Below are 22,329 nucleotides of genomic sequence, written 5' to 3' on the forward strand. Positions count from 1 at the left end.
CTGATCGACGCCTAACTGCTCCCCTGCTGGCCTGATTGCCACTAACTGTCCTCCCCTGCCAGCCCGGTCACCCCTAATTGCCCTCCCTTGCCAGGCTGGTCCCCCCAACTGCCCTCCCCTGCAGGCCTGGTCCCCCCAACTGCCCTCCCTTGCCAGGCTGGTCCCCCCAACTGCCCTCCCCTGCAGGCCTGGTCCCCCCAACTGCCCTCCCCTGCAGGCCTGGTCCCCCCAACTGCCCTCCCCTGCCGGCCATCTTGTGTCCACATGGGAGCAGCCATCTTGTGTGTTGGGGTGATGGTCAATTTGCATATTACCTCTTTATTAGATAGTATGGGTGATGTTTAAGAGAATTTAATATATCAAAGTCTCTAATATTATATTTGTGATTCTAATTCAAAGTACATAATTGATTTTGACTTATAATTTTAAATTCAAATCGTATTAGGTTTATAAACAATATTAAGATGCTTAAGAGAACTTAAGATTTGCCATACTTATGTCTAATTTATTAGATTTACAAGAATCACTTAAGCATGGGTGAAGGATTTAGTTGTTAATGAGACTACTACAGAACTTAAAGATGAAACCAAGTATATTCAACTTTTAAATGCAGCTTAAAATGTTTAAAAGGAGTAAATAATCAAATTTGTAAGTGGAGCCAAACATTAATCAAAGTCCCCTTAAAGGAGATTGCAAAAATATGATAGGTTCATAAATGAAATAAGATTTATAAGTTGAAGAAAAAGCTTAAAGAAGAACTATAATTTTCAATTTGTCACTTTAATAAAGTGAATATTAATTCCAAACCAAATAATCTTTTCTGGGTCCCCAAGTCATTTGCGAATCATAAAACTCATAGCGACCTATTGCTTGAATTGTTAGCCACAGATACGCTTTACTTTGTAAATTTTTTAACCCTCACCTGAAGATATATTGATTTTTTTTTTTTTTTCAGAGAGGAAGGGCGAGGGAGAGAGACAGAAACATCAATGATGAAAGAGAATCATGGATTGGCTGCCTCCTGCACGCCCCCTACTGGAGATTGAGCCCCAATACAGGCATATGTCCTGACCAGGAATCGAACCTCTTGGTTCGTGGGTTGACACTCAATCACTAAGTCGGTTGGCTACTTATTGATTTTAGAGAGAGAGGATGAGAGAGAGAGAGAGAGAGAGAGAGAGAGAGAGAGAGAGAGAAACACTGATGTGAGAGAGAAACATCGGTTGCTCCCACAAGCACATGACTGGGGACTGAACCTGCAACCTAGGTATGTGCCCTGACCAGGAATCAAACCTGCAAACTTTTTGGTGTACAGGATGATGCTCCAACCAACTGAGCCACCTCGCTGGGATATATATGCTTTACTTTGTAATTTTAAAAAAAAAATCACTGCCTCACGTTGCTCCCAGTCTAGTGGGGAGACAGCTTTATAAATAAGAAAAAAATCAAAGGCTGAACCGGTTTGGCTCAGTGGATAGAGCGTCAGCCTGTGGACTGAAGGGTCCCAGGTTCGATTCCGGTCAAGGGCATGTACCTTGGTTGCGGGCACATCCCCAGTAGGGGGCGTGCAGGAGGCAGCTGATCGATGTTTCTCTCTCATCGATGTTTCTGGCTCTCTATCCCTCTCCCTTCTTCTCTGTAAAAAAAAAAAATCAATAAAATATATTTTTTTAAAAAAGAAGAAGAAAAAAATCAAAGGATAAGCGACTGCAAGGGGCCCTTGAGGCCTGGGGGGGAGGAGCTTCTGAGAAGAGGCGCCAGGCACTGTGCCCGCCGCCCTCCCCCACAATCCTGGCAGGTTAGGGCAGTGGTCTGGATAGTGAAATTCCTGTCTACCCAGAACCTCCGACTGTGATCTCATTTAGAAACAGGGGCTCTGCAGATGTAATTAATTCGGTTCAGATGAGGTGACATTGGACAAGGGTGGGCCCTGAATCCAATGACTGGTGTCCGCACAGAAGAGAAGGCACAGAGAGACGCGTAGGGGGAAAGGCCGTGTGAGGATGGAAACAGCCTGGAGGACTGGTCTATTAGCCATGAGCACTGGGGCCCGCGGGCCGCCACCAGCAGCTGGGAGAGGACATGGGACAGACTCTCCCAGGAGAGTCGGAACCGGCCGGCTTCCGACTGCTGGACTCGTGAACTGAGAAATCTGTTCTTTTAAGCCACCCAGCTGGTGGTCCTTCTGCGCAGCAGCCGCAGGAAAGGAAAACGGACAGGTGTGACTGGACGGGGACAGTCCTCACTTCTCTGGGCCTCCAGGCCAGGTTAGTGCGACCTGGCTCCCCTCAGCCCAGGCCACTCTGGGGCACAACAAACGGAGTTTCTGGGCTGAAAGAACCAAGAATCGTAAACGGGAGATTCGCCCAGGCCACGTCCATCAGGCCTCGAGGCGACAAGACAGCCGGGCTTCCCAGCAACCTCCCACTCACCTGTGCCCCGTCCCTGGCTTCACCTCCCCACACTGTTCACTGCCTGCTGGTCACAGTGGCAGATGTTCTACGAAAACTGGGGGTGGGGGGGGTGGGGGGGGAGTGACGGCGCCAAGCCTACCCTGTGAAGGAGTCCCAGATCATCAACAGGCAGTTGGGCCCTTTGTCGGCCGTGGCGATCCACCGCCTGTCCTCGCTGACGCACATGCAGGAGATCACGTTGGGGTGGCCCTACGGAAACCAGTGGGGGGGAAGCAGCTTTGAAACATGGAGGATGCAGCCCAGCCCTGGTATCGGCAGGAAAGACTGGGGCCCCGCAGAGAGCCGAGCCCCTTCCCCGGTGCATCGGGCTGGAAATTCTACCTCTAAGAGGCAGATGCCTTACGTCGCAGCCACATGTCTGGGACCCAGGCACAATTCTGAGTGTTAACTGAACTCTTAGAAAACACTTTGTGGTGTTTTGTTCTAGGCCAGTGGTTCTCAACCTTCTGGCCCTTTAAATACAGTTCCTCATGTGACCCAACCATAAAATTATTTTCGTTGCTACTTCATCACTGTCATGTTGCTACTGTTATGAATCGTCATGTAAATATCTGATATGCAGGATGGTCTTAGGCGACCCCTGTGAAAGGGTCGTTCAACCGCCAAAGGGGTCGCGACCCACAGGTTGAGAACCGCTGCTCTAGGCACTGACTAAGGAAGTCCTTATTAAAACGTATGTTAATTGCCCTGGCTGGTGTGGCTCAGTTGGTTGAGCCTTGTGCCATGCACCGGGAGGTCACCGTTCGATTCCCAGTCCAGGGCACGTGCCTGGGTTAGAGGCTCCATCCCCAGTCGGGGGCGTGCAGGAAGCAGGCGATCGATGATTCTCTCTCATCACTGATGTTTCTATCTCTCTCTCTCCCTCCCCTTCCTCTCTGAAATCAATAAAAAATATATATTTTAAAAATCAAATAAAATAAGAATTTAAAAAATACATGTTCACTGAAAGGGTAACAGAGAACTGTCTATCACAGTGATGGCGAACCTTTTGAGCTCGGCGTGTCAGCATTTTGAAAAACCCTAACTTAACTCCGGTGCCGTGTCACAGATAGAAATTTTTTGGTATTTGCAACCATAGTAAAACAAAGATGTATACTTTTGATATTTATTTTATATATTTAAATGCCATTTAACAAAGAAAAATCAACCAAAAAAATGAGTCCGCGTGCCACCTCTGACACGCGTGTCATAGGTTCGCCATCACTGGTCTATCAGGTTAACTATTGGGAAGTCAGACACCCAGGAAGCGTGGCACTTGGACAGGTAGACGATGGCCAGGAAACGGACCACCGATGCCAGAGCAGAGGACGCAGAGTGGTGTGGGGGGGTGTGGGGCGGGGTGGACATGAAGAAAGTTGTGGAGGACAAACTGACCAAAGCCCTTTGAAAGCTGGAAGGGAAGCCAAGGGTCAATACGGCCGGTCGGAAGCCCTTTGTGCGAAGTTCTGCGAAGGCAACACAACCTATTCTGGCCACGTTTCTACGGAAATGTGAAACACGCAGATGTTTTAAACCCGTGTTGCTATAAAATTAAAATCCGCGGCTGTTTGTAAATTGATTCTGATTAGCATCGGAGAGACAGCGACCAATAAAATGTGTTCCTAAACACAGGGTCTGCCACCGTTCAGAAGAGAGGAGGGGAAGCACGAGGGTGATGCAGAGTGAGGTCAGCCCCGGGAATGAAAAGCGAACTGCTGTATCCAAGCTGAAGACGGCCCCGGGGGCCGCAGGCGGAACAGCCGCCTACCCGAAGGTGATGCTGAGTGTTCTTGTGGGCGTTGTAGATGACCGCGGTGTGGGCGTTGGCGTACAGGAGCACCCGCTGCTCTTCGTCTCGGATGTAGTACACAGGGAGAGAGCTGTTCCATCCGAACTTCCACGTCATGGTCTGGAAGACAAAGGCGAGACCGGCAAGACGCTACCATGTGTCCAGCCCGAGCTGCGACTCCAGGCGCTTCCCTCATCCCTTCTCCCCTTTGCAGCCCCATCCTGGCTCTGGACATAAGTCCGGTACCCAGGCAATGGCCTGTGGGTCCCTCAAGGGTTATCGTGAGGAACAAGGCTTTTTCCTTTATTCTTGGCACGACCAGCACTAGGTAAACAGTAGGAACGAAATTAATGTCGAAATGCATAAAGTGATGCCCAGGAGGTGCAGGTGGGGAAAGCCACAGCTGGTCTGGATGCCACCAGCACAGAGGGGACAGGAGATGGTTACAGTTATACCAAAGTGTAATAGCAGTCACCTCAGGCAGAAGGGGTTGGGGTGGGGAGGGTGCAAGAAGTGGAATCCTGCCTTTAAAAAAAATAAACAAATAAAGAGCATCTATTCATTTTAACAGAAAGAAGAAACAATAAAGGTAAAGGAAAGGGAAAAGATAAAAGGAAAAAGAGCTAAACAAATCAGCAAAGCAAAAAGGTCCAGGAAAGTTTCCGCCGTGAGCCCGAGGCTAACGGGACCCCTGGGGCCCCTGGCACAATGCTGAGTGTTAACTGAACTCTTGGAAAACACTTGGTGGTGTTTTGTTCCAGGCACTGACTAAGGAAGTCCTTATGCAAATGCACGTTAATTGCCCTGGCTGGTGTGGCTCAGTTGGTGGAGCCTTGTGCCATGCACCGCGAGGCCACCGTTGGATTCCCAGTCCAGGGCACGTGGGCAGTGGCTTTTGTCAGGTCCGGAGAGCGGGGCCCCGACACCGAGACCACTTGCTCTCCTGAGTGACAGTCCCTGGTGTCCCGGTGGCTGGCGGATCAAGGCAAAAGTCTTCCCTGGCTCTAAAACTCAACGATTCTTTCTTCCAGGCTGAGCAGCTGCAAGTTTAACCTGGAACTCCACTGCTCAGAGTCGCCACACCCACAGAAAGGAGGCTGTCGGTTGTCTGCATTTCCCACTGGGCATTTTCCCATCCTCCTCATCCTCATCCTCCTCATCATCTCGTTCACACCTGCCAAGTGCTCGCTATGTGTTAGGAATGAAGTTAAGTACTTCACACACACTCCATCACTTACAAATCTTCCACAGCCATGAATCTACGGGGGAAAAGGAGAAAAAGGGGGAGAGGGGAATGAATCCTAGGAAACAATTTTCAGAAACCAGCAGATGGAGAAAGAAGGGAGGGGAAGCCCTTCTCCTCCTTCCCTGGGTAAATGATAATATTTTTACTCCTGGCAGATGGTGCCTCCTGGAATACTGTCGGCGGCTGAGAAGCAGGTTCCCCTGGGCTGCCTGGTGCCTTTCCCAGTGGCTTTCAGTTCTCAGGAACCAATGAAGGCAGGAGGGGTGAGGAGAGGAGGGGAACAGAAGGAACCGATGCCCTGGCTGGTGTGGCTCGGTTGGCTGGGCGTCATCCCATACACCGAAAGGTTGCTGGTTAGATTCCTGGTCAGGACACACGCCAGCGTTTCGGGCTCAGTCCTCAGTAGGGGCTGTACAGGAGGCAGCCAATAAATATGTCACTCTCACAGTCAATGTTTCTCTCTCCCTCTCCCTTCCTCTCTCTCTAAAACATCAATAAAAATTTTAAAAGAAGGAATTGATGGAATGGAGAAGTTGTACTGTGAGGGAGGGAATGAGGGAGGGAGGAAGAAAGAGAAAAGAAGAGGGAGGGGAGAAGGAGAGGGAGAGGGAGGGGAAAGAGAGAGAGGAAAGGAGTGGGGAGGAGAGGGGAGAGGGAGAGATGGATTCTGAATCCCCGCCCCCCCCCCAAAAAAAAAAACAGCACCCTGTGCACAGACAAGCGACACAAGAATTTCCTGCCTGCCCAGCAGCACTGTTGAACCAGATGCAGCCCTCCTCCATGTCCACATCTCCAGCCAGAGCTCTGAACTGGACTTTAAAATACAGAGTCTGTGGTTAGTCTTTAAAGGATCTTTCTGGTGGTATTTTTTTCCACGTGCATAAAACCCCCCCTCTCTCACAACACTCTCAAAGTGCCGGGGGGAAACACAGAAGTGTGCTACACTTACCAAGGGATACACCTTGGCCCCGTCGTCCTTTTGAAACAAGACGTCCTTACTGCTGGTGGACACCAGCGACTCCTTGTCCGCCGCGGGGGTGTGGGCTACGGGCTGCAATTCTTCCTCTTTTCCCTTGTCGACGTAGGATACTTTTTTTTCTCGTCTCTTTTCCCCCTTTACTGGTTCTGAGACTTTTTCTTGGGCCAGTTCCCCTGAGGACAGTCGGGCCATTTTCTTTTGAAGGGAAATTATCAGTTTTTCTTCAGAACTGGTGAGCGCCAACTCATAGTCGGAGGGTGAGCTCAGGGTGCTCAAGCTCTCCGTTGGCAATGAATGCTCCGACTCCCTACCAATGATCTTTAAAAAGAAATAAAAGGAGATTGTGATTCCAAATACGACGCGGCCTCACTTATTTCCCTTCCTTTTCCTAAGTCAGCCAGGCTCAGTGCTCGCCTCACCCTGGAACTAGGAAGTGTTTTTAAAAGGAGCCTGGGCATCTTGGTATTCAAATAACATGAATCGTGGGTGTGGCCGGTGTACCCCTGGCCTGCCAGCACCCCACAACAGCACAGTCCTTCTCCTGGTGGCCTCCAAATGGCCGACTAGCCAGAGAGTCAGGTCTCTCCTACAGGGAGGGTCTCTGGGGAGTTTATGTTACTGTTATCACACTGACAGCACACCGACCAGCTGACCCCGACCAGCCCTTTAAAGTCAGCTCCTCCTCCAGGAAGCTCTCCTGGACCACCCTCCAAACTGTGTTCATTTGTCCTTGTTTGAAAAATATCTCCTAGACACCTCTCAATCTCGGCACTTAGCACATTGTTTTATAATGTTCGGTTGTGGGTCTGGCTCCCTACACACCCTAGAACCCAAGAGAATGAAAAATGAACTGTGTCTTACTTGGTTTTGTATCCCCATAGCCTGGCATATAGTAAACATTCAATGAATGGTTATGAATGAATGAATGAATGAATGAATGAATGAATGACGATTACTACTTACTAGAGAATTTTCTGACATGAGTGACTCGGAATCAGTGGATGAGAGTCCCTCCAAACTGACCATGGCCATGGTGATTTGTTGGGACGCCCCTGGGATTTCTTCCTGGGATCCTGAAACCATCTCGGCCAGTGCTGCCCCTTCCTCCTCCTTCAGGTTTCCTTCCCCTTCCTCCTCCTTCAGGCTTCCTTCCCCTTCCTCCTCCTTCAGGCTTCCTTCCCCTTCCTCCTCCTTCAGGCTTCCTTCCCCTTCCTCCTCCTTCAGGCTTCCTTCCCCTTCCTCCTCCTTCAGGCTTCCTTCCCCTTCCTCCTCCTTCAGGCTTCCTTCCCCTTCCTCCTCCTTCAGGCTTCCTTCCCCTTCCTCCTCCTTCAGGCTTCCTCCCCCTTCCTCCTCCTTCAGATTTCCTTCCCCTTCCTCCTCCTCCAGGTTTCCTTCCCCTTCCTCCTCCGCCTCTTTCTCCTCCTGAGTCTCTCTCCGTGGTAATAGGTCATCCCCTGATTTCTGTGGTACATTTTCTTCCTCTTCAGAATAATCTGGATGTTCTTCTTCTTTCATTTCTGTCTCTCCATCTTCTGCTTCTTCTAGTGGGTTTCCCTCTGCATCTGACATTCTTCTCTGTGGCGTTTCCTCTAGAGAAATTTGACCATAATAATCAGCAAGACCCTCTGCTTCCCACGTTCATCCCTTGGTGACCTCATCTACCGATAAAATGTGCAATACCAGCTCTGGCTCCTTTCCATGGGAACAAAAAGAATGTCAGACTCCTGGGAAAGCCTGTCCCAAATCTTGACAATATTGATCCCAGGGCCTCTCATCTTTCTAGGAATGACTTCAGAGCTCTCTAACTCGTGTTAAAGATATTCCTATTCCAACAGGCAGCAACATGCGTAACCCAGGCATTGCTGACCATTCCAATAATGACTAAGAAGCAGTGTAGCTTCGTGGTTAAAAGCACAGGCTCGGGCAACCCGCTTAGACCTCCTCCCTGTAGCAGGGAGCTTTTCTGTCATAAACCTTTATTTTTGCTCAAAAATAAATTGAAAAAATAAGCAAGCACAGGCTCTGTGTGGTTGAGTGTTAACCTATGAACCAGGATGTCATGATTTAATTTCAGTCAGGGCACATGCCTGGGTGGCAGGCTTGATCCCCAGTGTGGGGCATGCAGGAGGCAGCTGATCAATGATTCTCTCTCATCATTGATATTTCTCTCTCCCTCGCCCCTCCTCTCTGAAATAAATAATTAAATAAATTACATATATATATATATATATATATATATATATATATATAAAATAACTCCCGATTCTGGGGTTATTGTGAAGATTATATGATATAGATAAAACGCTCAACACAGTTGTGGCCCATAGTGCTTGAGAAATGGGAGCAATTGTTTAAAAATTCTTTTTTCCTCTCATTTATTCCTTACAACAAACTTGAGAATTTGAGGCTCTGGGAGTTGAAGTGACTATTCAAGGTCACACAGCTGGCAAGCAGCAGACCCTTCTCCCGCTGTTCCTCCACCTGAAAAATTACTGATGTCAAGTCCAGGGCCCTTGGCACAGAGCCCCTTCCCAATGCCAAACCTGGCCAGTGAATCTGGATGCAGGGGGAGGGGCGCGGGTCGGAGGGGGTGGGAAGCGTAGGTGTGTGGTCTGCGGGCCGCCCAGGCCCGGCCCTGCCCGACTGGGCTGAGCACCCCCCGAGGCACCAAGTCCTGCTTTGCTGGGCACCCCCTGCGCGGACCGCGCGGCCTGCAACCCTGACTCACAGAGCGCGCCCAGCCAGGTCCTCAAAAGGCCACGGTGGCCCCGCCGCTTGGACTCCTCAGCCACTGCCCAGCAGCCGCTTCTCCAACACCCGCTCCCTAGTTACGGTTGCCACCCAAGCCCTATCCCCATGGTAACCGCCGCCGCGGCAGGCGACGTGCCGTAAAGCGAAAGGGCGGTACGGTGGTCACGTGCCCAGAAAGCGGCCGCGAGCCGGCCCGCGCGCCCCCTGCCGGTCTCCCCGGAGAGGCACCACCGCGACTGGGGCGGCGAAATCGGCTTTTCTGGTCTTTCCTTCCGTCCGCTTTTCCCATGGAGCCATCTCCTGAGAAACTGCAGAGGCGAACACTAGCAGTTTTGACTTTCTGACGGTTTAACAAGATTAAGTGAAGAAGTATGAAATGTTTTGGTAAAAATTCTCTTTTCCAAAAGCCGTCTAAATTTCCCGGTCTAGCGGATGCTGCACCTAGATGTCTTCCACACGTCCTCACTGGGGTAAAAAGTGTTGAGAATTTTAGCTAGCCGGGAGATTATAGTAGAGGATACATTATCTTGCTGTTCTTATCACAAAACGTTTCTGCAAATCCAGTTTGGTTAAATCTATTAGGATCGCCTGGCCAATGTGGCTCAGTGGTTGAACATGGACCTATGAACCAGGAGGTCAAGGTTGGATTCTGGGTCAGGTCACATGCCTGGCTGGGTTGCAGGCTCGATCCCCAGTGTGAGGTGTGCAGGAGGCAGCCAATCAATGATTCTCTCTCATCATTGATGTTTCTAACTCTCTCACTTCCGCTCTCAAATTAATAAAAAATATATTTTTAAAAAATTAGGATCATTCTACTTCCCAGTGACCCTCCCCTAGAATCTCATGGAAGAGGGCACACCTGGCCATCCCGAGGTTTCCAAAGGGAGACCTGCAGGAAAACAGCCAAAGGCACGATGCAGAAGACTCTGCTGCTATCACTTAGGAGAATGCGAGGGATCCTCCCCACCCCCACCCCGTCTGGACGGGAGAAGCTGTGTTGATTATAGTCTAGGGCCGTGGTCGGCAAACTCATTAGTCAACAGAGCCAAATTTCAACAGTACTTCTTCAAAATAGACTCACCCAGGCCGAAAACTGACTTCTGCGCATGGGCCACGAAGTTTCAATTGCACTGTACGTGCGCCCGCACGTGGTATTTTGTGGAAGAGCCACACTCAAAGGGTCAAAGAGCCGCACGGGTCTAGGGCAGTGATTTTCATCCTTGGCTGCACATTACAATCACCTGGGAATCTTTTTAAAACCCTGATTTCTGGGCCTCATCCTCCGGAAATTGTTTCTTTGTTACCAATGTTGTGGCCCCACCCCATAACAAAGAAACAGAATTTCCGGAGGATGCGGCCCAGAAATCAGGATTTTAAAAAGATTCCCAGGTGAATGTAATGTGCAGCCAAGGTTGAAAATCACTGGTCTAGGGCAGTGGTCGGCAAACTCATTAGTCAACAGAGCCAAATATCAACAGTACAACGATTGAAATTTCTTTTGAGAGCCAAATTTTTTAAACTTAAAGGGCGAGGGCTATGCCCTCCATCTTGCCCCGTATCCTCCATGTTGGGGCAGTAGCCATGTGCTCAGGAAGGTACCTTCTTCCCGGAGGCCCAGGCCTCTGCTGGCCACGTCCGGGATTTCTTTAAACTGACCAATGACAATCAAAGGACGTGCGCACCATAATCTGTGTAACAAGACCCGACTTGCGCCTGGCCAATCGGCAGGGCCCACGGTCATCTCTCCTCCCCTCACTCCACCCCCCTATTAAAACCCTGTTTTTTCTCACGGTGCGCTCTCTCCTCTTGCCGTTGCGTCGGAAGAGGCTGGGAGCCAGACCCGGGTCTGTAATAATAATAAAGGACTCTCTGCTTTTGCATCGGACTTGGCTGGCTCCCTGTTGGTCTGTTGGGGATCTTGAAATCTGGGCATAACAAAACTTAAACTATATAGGTAGGTACATTGTTATTAACTTAAGTAGGGTACTCCTAAGTGTGGGAAACTGTTTATTGCCTTCACTATCTGATAAGCGTAGACAGAGAACGCCCCCCCCCCCCAAGGCTGGGTGCCTTTGAAGCCCTAGCAAAGGTCAGAGCTAGACGCCACCTGTTTGTCCAGACAGTGGTAGCTGAAACTACTCCCCCATTTATTATTATGTAAATCCTTGCTGATGGGCTAGTCTGCCTGTTGCCAGGGGTCACCTGCCTAAGGGCTATGCTATGGGTGCATCCAAGATCAATAAAAGCTTGGTGAGGCCTGAGCACAGGAGGAAGTCCTTCCCCTTGAGTTGGACTTGCTCGCCTGGTCCCTCAATATTTCCAATTATCTCGTCTTTTCATATTCATTTGTGTGCGGCTCTGCTTCCAGTTCCTGAACCCTGATCCACGTGGGACGTGGGAAGGAAACACTCAACACCTAAGGCTTAGGAAGAGCCACACTCAAGGGGCCAAAGAGCTGCATGTGGCTCTCGAGCCGCAGTTTGCCGACCACGGGTCTAGGGCTTATAAAAAAAGATTGAAAACACTTGGAATTAGAACACCCAATTCAAACAGCAAAGCTCGGTCAACACTGTGGCTGTGGGAGGGGAACACGCATGGAGGTGGGGCTGGAGTAAGTCTGGGGAAGACCCTCCACAGGAAGGCTTCCCAGTTGAGCGTGAGAACCCATGGCAGGAAGCACAGGCCAATGCCGACTCCCGTCAGGGCCAGCTGGTACCGGTGTCCAACCCAAGCAAATTCAGTCCCAAGAGACACAGATGCCCTGGCAGAGTGAGCCAGATCTCTGAAGGAGAGGGGACTGCACGAACCGTGGGAATAAAGACAGTGAAGAGCGAAAGACTAGAGTCCCTAGGAATCACTGAAATCCTTTGCCATGTTAGAGAGAAAACAAGAGGACCACCCATACACACTGCTGTTCCCATCAGCAACGTCAAGCACCTTAGCAGTTTATAAAATAGTGCTGAGCTGAGGGTGTGACAAGGTTCAATGATAAAAAGCCACAAAAGAAGCTCATCTGCAGGCATTTTTATTCTACAAGTGGAGGGAGCTTGCTGCCCTCTGGTGGATTATGGATGGGAAAGTCGACACCTGCTGGGCTGCCTGGGGAGCCTCCTGGTTTATCTATTTTCTTTTTTTTGTTATAAAAATATGGAATGCTTCACGAATATGCATGTCATATTCTTAAAGGGAGCAGCTGTGGCTCTGGAGGTCCAAGTGCTGAAGACAAGATTTCTGTATCTAGGGCAGCAACGCCGCACTGCAAAGGGGGACGGGCAGCTGGTGTCTGGAAACCCCGTGCCATAAAGGAGGATGTTCTGGAAATACTGTGGTAAAATTTGACTTTGGCACAATTATTGTTCTACCTCTCTCTTTTTTTCCTTTTTTTTTTTTCGTTTTAGAGAGAGGAGAGAGAAACATCGTTCTGTTGTTCCACTTACTCATGCACTCATCGGATGACCCCTGCATGGGCCCTGACCGGGACCGAACCCACAACCCTGGCACATCAGTTCAATGCTCCAACCAACTGAGCCACCGGCCAGGGCCCAACTTTCTGTGAGGATGTTCTGAGCTTTGGCTGAGAGGTCCATAAGGAGTTTAGTTGGGGTGATAACATGCTCATATCAGTACTATAAAACTGTTTATTTGGAGAAAATAATTCCTAAAAGAATAAAGTCATGACAGCACCTGTCAGAATAACTCCCACCCTCTTGCCATCAGAGATTCCCATTTGGGGCCATGGTCTAATTCAGAAAAGATCAGCTAAGCACAGATCAGGTTCTGAACAATGCCTTAATCCCAAGAGACTACACTCGGAGGCCACAGCGTTTCCACCACCTAGAAGTTCAGGCTTCCAGATCCTTAAACTCCAGGGAGAGGAGAGAAGGGAGAAATCCCCCCCAAGACACAAGTCTAGGGCCACAGAAGATGCTTTCCTGATACTGTTCCTCAGGGACAATCAGCTTTGCAAAGGAATAATGTTGCAGCTGGAAGAAAAAAAGAAAAGAAACAGCGTAAGTTTGATGGCTCCATTCAGGGAGATCAGGAGGGGAGCCCTCCTAAACTTTTCACTTACATTCTTTAGTCCCATAAAGCAAATGCCCAGAGAGACCAGGGCTCCCTCCACCTCTGCACCTATAGTCTCATTCCTGCCACAGTATTCATCATCAGTTCTACAGGTCACCGGGGGATTCCCACCATTTCCCAACCCCCCCCCCCCCAGCTTTATGTCTAACAAACATGCAATGGACACTGCCGGGTGAATGAACCAAAACAGATACTTTACCCCAGCAGTCCCTTCCCCGCCCAGCGCGTTGGGACCAGTCTAAGCCGGTGTTTCTCCCCTCTGCGGATCACTGTCACATTCAGGGGCTTCTGAAAGGAAAATGAGCTCGTTTTATGTTCAACCTCCTTAGCACTCAAAGAGATTCAGGCTAAAACGCTGAGATGCTCTATCAGTGGATACAGTGTCGGCCTGCCGACTGGAGGGTCCCGGGTTCAATTCCGGTTTTTCGCCCATCAAGTTAGCAAGGATGCTTATTTTAAGCATTGGCCTGCAGTCGGTGGGTGGGGGACGTGGCACTCTCAGGCCAGTCAATGGGGCTGCAAATCGGTACCATCCTCTTGCAGAGACCACCCCCCCCCCCCAAAAAAAAATCTTTAAGAAGTGCATACAGCCCTAGCCAGTTTGGCTCAGTGGATAAGAGCATCAGGAGAGGATTAACAAATATTAAAATTAAAATGTGCATACAAAATACATTTTGCAAAAATACAGAAGTCTATATGAACAAAGTGTTCATCCCAGGACTGTTTATAAATTCAAAAACTGAAAACACCCAAAATATCCCTTAGTAAGATATGATTCAAATATAGTACAGTGAATGAGGCAGTTTTAGAATACAAAACAAAACAAAACCGACAAAGTATGAACCCATTTGAATATATCTTCTAAAGAACATATGTATTGCTTGGTGCATACAAAGTTATCTGAAGATATACCAAAACACTGTGAACAGTGGTTACTTCCCAGAGAGAATGGAGTCAGAGAAAACAAAGTTTACTTTTATATCTTACTATACCATTAACTTTTTAACAATGTGTATGTATTACCTTTTTAAAAATATGCTTTTATTAATTTTAGAAAGAGAGGAAGGGAGAAGGGGAGAGAAACATCAATGTGAGAGCGAAACATTGACAGGCAGCCTCCCACATGCCCCTGATCAGGGAGAGAGCCTATAACCCAGGAATGTGCCCTGACCAGGAATTGAACCGACAACCCCTTGGTGCATGTGACGACACTCAACCAACCGAGCCACACCAGCCAGGCTGTATGTGCTACTTTAATAAAAATTAAAACAAGATGCATCAAAATTAAAAAATTTTTTTGCATCAAAGGATACTGTCAACCAAGTGAAAAAAGCAACCCTTAAAAAGGAAGACAATTCTGACATATGTGACAACATTGAAGGACCACGAAGACATTAGGCTAAGTGCAATACACCAGTCACAACAGGACAAATATGATTCCGGCAATTCTAGGGTTACTGACCAAATGCCATGAACCCCCAACTCACCCCCTCACTGTGCTGCACCACGGTGCCAATGTTTTGCAGCGACTGGAAGTTTTGGGTGTTTACGGAGCCAAACTCCACAATCTCATCATCCACTTGCAGACCCTAGAGAAAAAAGAGATGGAAAACCAGGCTAGAGGTTAGATGTGCTTCTGGTGTTGTTGTTTTTTTTAAATATATTTCTTTATTGATTTCAGAGAGGAAGGGAGAGGGAGAGAGATCTAGAAACATCAATGGGAGAGAATCATTGATCGGCTGCCTCCTGCACGCCCCCCCCTCCCCCACTGGGGGTGAAGCCTGCAACCCGGCCATGCACCCTTGGCCCCAGAATCGAACCTGGGACCCTTCGGTCCGCAGGCCGACGCTCTATCCACTGAGCCAGACCGGCTAGGGCCACTTCTGGTGTTCTTTACCCTTCCATACCTAACTGAATGTCAAGGCCAAGAGCGTGTTTTCTACGGGGGACCAGGACAGGCCCAAGGCGAAGAGGTCATGCAGAAGGCAGATAATTGGGCACCTCCTCTGGGGATCTCCTTTAGGGCAGATCTAGTAGAAGGTGGCCAGGTCTGCCCAATGTCTGATAAGAGCTGGCGGTTGTGGAGGTTGAGATATGTGGGGGAAAGCCAACTGCTGCTCTCTGGAGTCCTGACCCAGGTTCGGGGCAGCAGACAGACGCAGGACAGTCTGGACCTCTTTTGTTGAGGGGTCAGAACTTAGACAAGTTTGCCCTCAAATGAGCAGCCATAGGCACAAGGCTGACCACAGGCACTAGTATGACCTTTTCATTCTAAGAATACAAATGGTGATGCACTCATCCCTTCAACAAATATTTGCTGTGTTGTCCTAGCCAGTTTGGCTCAGTGGATAGAGCATCAGCCTGCGGATTGAAGGGTCCTGGGTTTAAGTCTTGTCCCAGACGTATACCTGGGTTGCGGGCTCGGTCCCCAGTGGGGGGCGTGCAGGAGACAGCTGATCAATGATTCTCTCTCATCATTGATGTTTCTCTCTCTCTCCCTCCCTCCCTCTCTGAAATCAATAAAAATATATTAAAAATATATATAGTTGCTGTGGGCCAATGACAGCACTGTACTGGATGCGTGGATACAGAGGTGAACAGAACAGAGCCTCTGTGTAACAGGCCCTGGCTTACCGCGATGCTGGCAGGGGAGCCGGGGCTGACGCTGTTCACTTTGGCAAAGGCCTGAGGGGGGCTGAGGCCCTCGCTCTGGCTCAGACTTCGGCTCATGGCCTCTTCCTGGGCCTCGGCCATGTCCCGGGCCTGCTTCTCCTTGTCCCGAGCATGCAGCTGGTGCAGGGCCTCCTCCACCTGCTTCATCACCGCCTTGTGATCGTTCTGCAAGCCTGGGAGGAGGAAACCGGATCAGGGGCCAAGAACGACAGCCGAGGACACAAGACTCCCTCATTCATTCTCTGAACACTCAATGAGCACTTCCTACATGCTCGGCCTTGTACTGACACACACGCAGATGGAGTCATGATTCAAACAGGTAACAGAAGTCAGGAAGCAGAAAATGTAGACAATAATTCCCTTTTTAAAAAATGTTTTTTACTGACTTGAGAGAGAGAAACATTGATGTGAGAGAGAAACATCGATCAGGTGCCTCAGTACACACCCTGACCTGGGATGGAACCCACAACCTGGGCATGCACCCTGACCCGGAATCGAACCTGCGACCTCTCGGTGCACAGGATGATGCCTAGCCAACTGAGCCACACCAGCCAGGGTGATAATTCCCTCCTAATGTGACCTGGTGGTAGGCCACGGGCTGCCCGCCTGTGGCAGTGTGAATAAGGCCCCGCAAAGATGTCCACGTCCCAGTCCCCGGGACCTGGGACTGTGATGCTTCACATGGCAAGAGGGACTTTGCCGATGTGATTAAGTTTATGACCCTGAGAACGAGGTTATTCTGGATTATCCAGGGGGTGGGCCCAATGCAGTGGTTCCCACCGTGGGGCACACGCCCCACAGGGGGACAATTTGATTTTTAAGGGGGGCAATTCGAGAATGAGTTATTAACAGTGAATTCTTGCATTTATTATGGTTTTAGGGGCCTCGGATACAGTACATATATATTGTGACATATTTATGCATTTCAGTTCTTTATTATATGTTTTGAAACTTTATTTGCTATTTTTTCATATCACTTCATATTATTATTTTTTAACAATTTCTTAGTGATTGCTTCCTCGGTACTTCCTTTCATTTCAACTGTCCTTTCATTTCTCTCTTTCATGGATGCCGTTCTTTGGAAGCTTGTTTAGACCAAGTTAATGGCCTTTTAGGCTTCCTCCACGTGAACAGGAGTTCACTTTTTGAATAATAAGAATTATATATCATGGGGGGCAGCAGGGTTTTAGAGATGCTTAGGAGGGGCATGGCCAAAAAAAGGTTGGGAACCACCGGCCCAATGCCAACATGGGTCTTTTTAAGTGAAGGAGGGAGGCAAACTGGGAGAAAGCGATGCGACAGAATCGGAGTTGGAGGGATCTGTCAGCTTTGAAGATGGAAGGAGCCACGAAACAAGGGATGCGGGCGGCCTCTAGGAGCTGGAAAAGACAAGGAAACGGGCTCGCCCTGGAGCCTCCGGAGGGAACACGCCCTGCCCGACACCTTGATCTCAGCCCAGTGACACCACGTGGAGGTCTCACCTCCCGAGCTGTGAGATAACAAGTCTGTGACGTTTTAGGCCACGAAGTACGTGGTGATGTGTTATATGAGAAACAGAAAACGAATGCCCTGCCCACCTCTGTTCTCCCTCCGTTCCTGGGTCACCATCATCAACAGCGAAACATAATTCCTAACACATAATTGATGCGATTAGGATCGGAAGCAATATCTGACCTGGTTTTCTATTGTTATTTTAATAAAGTTTCCAGAATGAAGTGAAGCTCTTAAAAACAAAAGGAAGCTATAAATACTGAACCCTGAGTTTAACCCAATCCCTGAGTTCTCATTCCTCCACGGAGACAATGAGATAATCCTGTCGCGGCAGAAGAGAGGGAAGCAGGTAACATGGGATACTGGTGATCTCATCCGTGTGCCTTTAATGTCCCCCTCTGCAGGGTGGGGCCCTACGGGTCACTCACAGACGATGTTGTGCCTGGCAGTTCGAACTTGGTACAGGTCCACGTCTGAGCGGGGGTAGCCCTCGCAGTCCACCAGCGGCTCATTCATCCCAACACCTTTTAGCTGGAGGAAAGAAATGTGGATTTTAAAAAATCGCACAGGCCCGCCTGGAGTGGCTCAGTGATTGAGCATCGACCCATGAACCAGGAAGATCACGGTTCGATTCCCGGTCAGGAAACATGCCCGGGTTTGGGGCTCAATCCCCAGTGGGGAACGTGCAGGAGGCAGCTGATCAATGATTCTCTCTCATCATTAATGTTTGTATCTCTCTCTCTCCCTCCCTTCCTCTCTCTGAAAAATCAACAAAAACATTAAAAAAAACAAAACTTAAAAAAGACCTCTTTCCCACTCTTTTCCTCCGCAGTCATCATGAAGGTGACGGTAAGGAAAGCTGCCACCTGTGGACCACTTGGCACAGACTCGGCATGTTACCCACATCCTCTACCGTGGGCCCTGTTTTTTAAATTAATCTTTGAAAAACACAAGTACTGCATGAATCATTCTCTCTTTTAGAAGTTAGAGCTGTGCAGATAAGACTAATGACTCCTTTGAGCATGAACCCCAAGGCCAGCCTCCCCTGGCTCCTCCAAGCCCTCCTCCTCCAGGCAGCTGACATCTGGCCAACAGCCTTGGAAGCTGGAGGGGAGTGAAAGCCCCGAACGCATCCAGCTGTGGCCGAACGTGGATTCTGCTGAATGTAAAAAAGATCTAAGAGGGCTTTCAAAGAGGCCCCCACCCAGGAAGGACACCCTGATATCACCAAGGGCCCATGAGGGACAGGAACTGGGTGCCTGGGGACAGCGAGGGAGAGAGACTTTTCATTTTACATCCTTTTGTAGCCTTTGAATTTGGACCATGAGACTGTATTCCCTTTTAACATTCTAGTCTTTTTCTACGTAAGTCAGAGCATGATGTACAGAAGCAGGAAACGTGTTACACACCGAAGATGATGCAGGGGAGGGATTCTGCAGTCGGACAGCCTTTGATGTGATCTCAATTCTGTCACAAACAACCTGGGTGCCTTGGCTAAGACCTTTCCCTCCTTCAGTCTCAGCTTCCTCAGTTACTAAATGGGAACGAAGGTACTCCGCCGCCCGCCTAGCATGGGAATTGATGAGTTGACCTCTGTACAGTGCTTAGCACAGTGCCAGGAACATGCAAAGTGGGTTGAACAGCGGCCCCCAAAAGATATGTCCAAATCCTAACCCCAGAACCTGGGAACGTGACCGTATTTGGAAAAAGGACCTTTGCAGATGTCATTAAGTTAAGGGTCTCTGAGCTCACCCTAGATTTGGGGTGGGCCCTAAATCCAATACCGGGCATCCGTATAAGAAAAAGGAGAGAGACATCTGGGACACAGAGAGAAGGCCATGTGAAGGTAGAGGGCAGAGATGGGGTAAAACAGCTACAATCCAAGGATGGCCAGTAGCCACCAGGAACTAGAGAGAGGCATCGAATGGACTGTCCTTCAGACCCTGCCTTCACTTTTACTTCAGACTTCATTTCTAACCTCCACAACTGTGAGAGAGTAAATTTATCTTGTTTTAAGCCACCTAGTTTGTGGTCATTTGTTATGGCGGCCCTAGGAGATGAATACACACAGTAGTAAATGAGCACAGAGACAGTGCCCGGAGCACACAGGGACTGGGTGGAGGGATTCCCTTTGCTTCTCTCTGGACACTGTTACACAGACTGTTTCCTGTTGGCAAGGGAGGGGGGCTGGGGGTCGCCTATAGTCCCTTAAGACAGGACTCTCTACAGATGCTGCATAAATGTCCCAGGGCTACACACCTGTATCAGCCGCCTGCCTTTCCACAATGACTGAGTTCACTGGCATTCCCGAAGCAAGACCACATAAGATACTGATTTCCAAAGTGGGGACCCACACCATGGTGCCTCACACACAGGGCACTAAATAACCCTGAATTTAAAATACTAACTCCCTTTCCAAGGATCCCCGACCCTCCAATAATCAAGAAGGAAGTCTCCATTTGGTGATATCACCCACAGGTCACCTGCTATCTCTGAGCTTCTTAAGTTTGTTTTTAACAGCTTTACTGAGATAGAATTCACAGACCATACAATCCATCCATTTGAAGTGTATAATTCAATGGTTTTTAGAATATTTGCAGGGTTGAGCAACCATCGCCACAATCAATGTTAGAACATTTTCATCACCCTCGTTCCCATTCTCCCCTTGCCTCAGCCTCTAGCAACCACAAAGCTACTTCCTGTCTCTATGGAGTTGCCTATTCCAGACATTTCGTATAAACAGAATCATAAGACATGGGGCCTTTTTGATGAACTTCTCACTCAGCATCATGCTTTCAAGGTTCATGCACATTGTGGTGTGTGTTAGTGCTTTGTCCCTTTTTATTAAATAACATCCACTGTATGGAGAGACCACATTTTTATTAGCCACTCATCAGTTAATGGAGATTTGTATGGATCATCTTGATGTACATTTTTACCTTATACTTAAGGGAAGAGATTCTCATTTTTTCACATGCTGTAGAACTATACTAGCAAAAGTTCCTTTTAAAATAAATTTATTTAAGTAAAAAAAAAGTGGGTCAACTTAAAGCAAAACATACAAGGAGCCCCTGGCTGGGTGGCTCAGTTGGTTGGAGCATCATCCCATACACCAAAAGGTTGCTAGTTCAATTCCCATCCGGGGCATATGCCTGGGTTTCAGGTTCCAACCCCTGTCCGGACACATGTGGTAACGCGGGAGGCAGCCGATCAATGCTTCTCTCTCACATCAATGTTTCTCTTTTTCTCTCCCTTCCTCTCTCTAAAAATCAGTGAAAACATCCTCAGGTGAGGATGAAAAATAAAAACATAAAGGGAATAACACTACAAGAAGTATGTGGGTACAGCATCGTGCTTATGGTAGACAGCAATTTAAGGTTAAGAAATTGCTGGCATAACACCCAAAAGCACAGGTTCTGGATTCAACAGGCCTGAGACCCAAATCCCACTTTGTGACTTTGAGCAAGTGACTTCCCCTTCATAACCCACCACCCTTCGGGCGTATACAGTCGGCACCCAGTAAAATGGTACCCTGGCCTCCATCCAGCACTTCACCTTACTCCCGTTACCTAAAATGCATTCCATCCGCCCTACACAGGTAAATGAACTTACTTTCTCTGCAAATTGCTTTATGATTTTAAGAAAAACGGTTAGTTTTGGAGCCCGACAGACCTAGGATCGAGCTCTACCACTGCCACTTTTTAGCTACAAGACCCTAGGCAAGGGAGTACCCCACTCTGGGCCTCAGTTTCCTCTTTACGGAATAAGGACAATGAGCCTTAACTGTCACTCAAAGTTCAGTCCTTCGACCTGTAGCATCAGCATCGCTAATAATTTGCCAGAAATACAGCATCTGCTCCGGCGCGCCCTGCGCCCCATCAGGCTGGGTGAGCAAAACCCGGAACATCTGGTAAACGTTTCAGCCCAGACTGGTGATGGCGGTGATTGCCAACCACCCGGCCTCTGCAGACCTACTAGCTCTGTGACCGGAGGCAGGGGGGCAGGTCTAAGCTAAGCAACGCCTCCGTTTCCTCATCCCCAAAATGGGCGAAATAACAGAGCTCACGTCAAAGGGTTGCTGCGAGGATGCAATGAGCTCACCGATGGAACGAAAGCACGTGAAACCACGCCCAGCACAGGGTAAGGGCTCCACAAACGCTGGCTAGGATTCCCACAGTTTAGTTCGCAGCGTTAGGAGCCTCTCTCCACCGACAGAGGCCGCAGTTGCGGCGCCGTGGGCCTCCCAGTCCCCCGGGTCGGGGGGGTGGGGCCGAGTCCGTCGGCGTCGGGGCGCCCCCACGCCCCCGGGAGCCCCGAGCCCACACTCACGCTCTCCAATACGCCATAATTGGCCTTGATCTGCGCTTCGATCTCCTCCTTGCGCCGTATCAGCTCCTGGACATCGCTGACCGTCACCGCGCTGGCCTGCGGGGAGGCCCCGCCCGACCCGCCTTCCTTCTCCGACATCTTGGACCTCCAGCCAGGATCCTGGACACCCGGCTTCCGGTTGCGGACCCCCGAGAAGACTTTGGCTACGGCTCCGCCCGCGGGCCAAAACACCACGGTCGGCCCGTCCGCGAGCGCTGGGAGGAGCTAGGGACGTGGTCTCGTCAGTGGGCGGGGTCACCTGAAGCCACGCCCTGCTGGAACCGGCGGTCTGGGGGTGCCTCCACGTGCCGCAGTGTGCGGAGGAATGGTTCCCTGGACCCCACAGCTGGGGACAAGGCCAGTTAGTTTTTTTCCTTAACTGAATTTTTTTTTAATTTGATTTTTAGAGAGAGAGAAAGGGAGACGAATAGATAGAAACATCAATGAGAGAGAAACATCATCCATCTGCTGCCTCCCGCACGCCCCCTACTGGGGT

At 49.4% G+C, this 22,329-nt stretch overlaps 2 protein-coding genes across 2 annotated transcripts in view; both read right to left on the bottom strand.

The window, feature by feature from the left end:
- The window catches only part of WDR66 (WD repeat domain 66), a 46,002-nt gene extending 37,563 nt beyond the window's left edge, over positions 1-8,439 (bottom strand). Inside the window, exons 1-5 of the mRNA XM_023745041.1 lie at positions 7,842-8,439; positions 7,431-7,577; positions 6,438-6,785; positions 4,222-4,362; positions 2,554-2,663 (exon numbers count right to left, since the gene is read on the bottom strand). Of these exons, the coding sequence (XP_023600809.1) occupies positions 2,554-2,663; positions 4,222-4,362; positions 6,438-6,785; positions 7,431-7,577; positions 7,842-8,036 (941 nt within the window). The 5' untranslated portion in view covers positions 8,037-8,439. The remainder of the gene's footprint in view (positions 1-2,553; positions 2,664-4,221; positions 4,363-6,437; positions 6,786-7,430; positions 7,578-7,841) is intronic.
- A 3,788-nt stretch (positions 8,440-12,227) lies between these two features.
- Positions 12,228-22,053, bottom strand: PSMD9 (proteasome 26S subunit, non-ATPase 9). The gene is made up of 6 exons (XM_006103831.3): positions 21,795-22,053; positions 17,894-17,996; positions 15,936-16,147; positions 14,789-14,890; positions 13,501-13,589; positions 12,228-13,201 (listed from the first exon to the last, which is right to left on the bottom strand). Exons 1-6 carry the CDS (start codon positions 21,930-21,932, stop codon positions 13,174-13,176), a joined length of 672 nt encoding a protein of 223 aa, XP_006103893.1. The 5' UTR covers positions 21,933-22,053; the 3' UTR covers positions 12,228-13,173.
- Positions 22,054-22,329: the final 276 nt, after the last annotated feature.

This window comes from Myotis lucifugus, unplaced genomic scaffold (genome assembly GCF_000147115.1).
Source record: "Myotis lucifugus unplaced genomic scaffold, Myoluc2.0 scaffold_511, whole genome shotgun sequence".
NCBI classification, from domain to species: Eukaryota; Metazoa; Chordata; class Mammalia; order Chiroptera; family Vespertilionidae; genus Myotis; species Myotis lucifugus.

What these genes read in the sequence shown, in the direction of transcription:
- PSMD9 (XM_006103831.3), bottom strand. Translation starts at nt 21,932, where the DNA reads ATGTCGGAGAAGGAAGGCGGGTCGGGCGGGGCCTCCCCGCAGGCCAGC. An exon ending in ATTATGGCGTATTGGAGAGC is followed by an intron (nt 17,997 to 21,794) that starts GTGAGTGTGGGC and finishes TCTTTCCTCCAG; the next exon opens with CTAAAAGGTGTTGGGATGAA. An exon ending in TGGTGCAGCACAGTGAGGGG is followed by an intron (nt 13,590 to 14,788) that starts GTGAGTTGGGGG and finishes TTTTCCTTTCAG; the next exon opens with AAGCCCCTGAATGTGACAGT.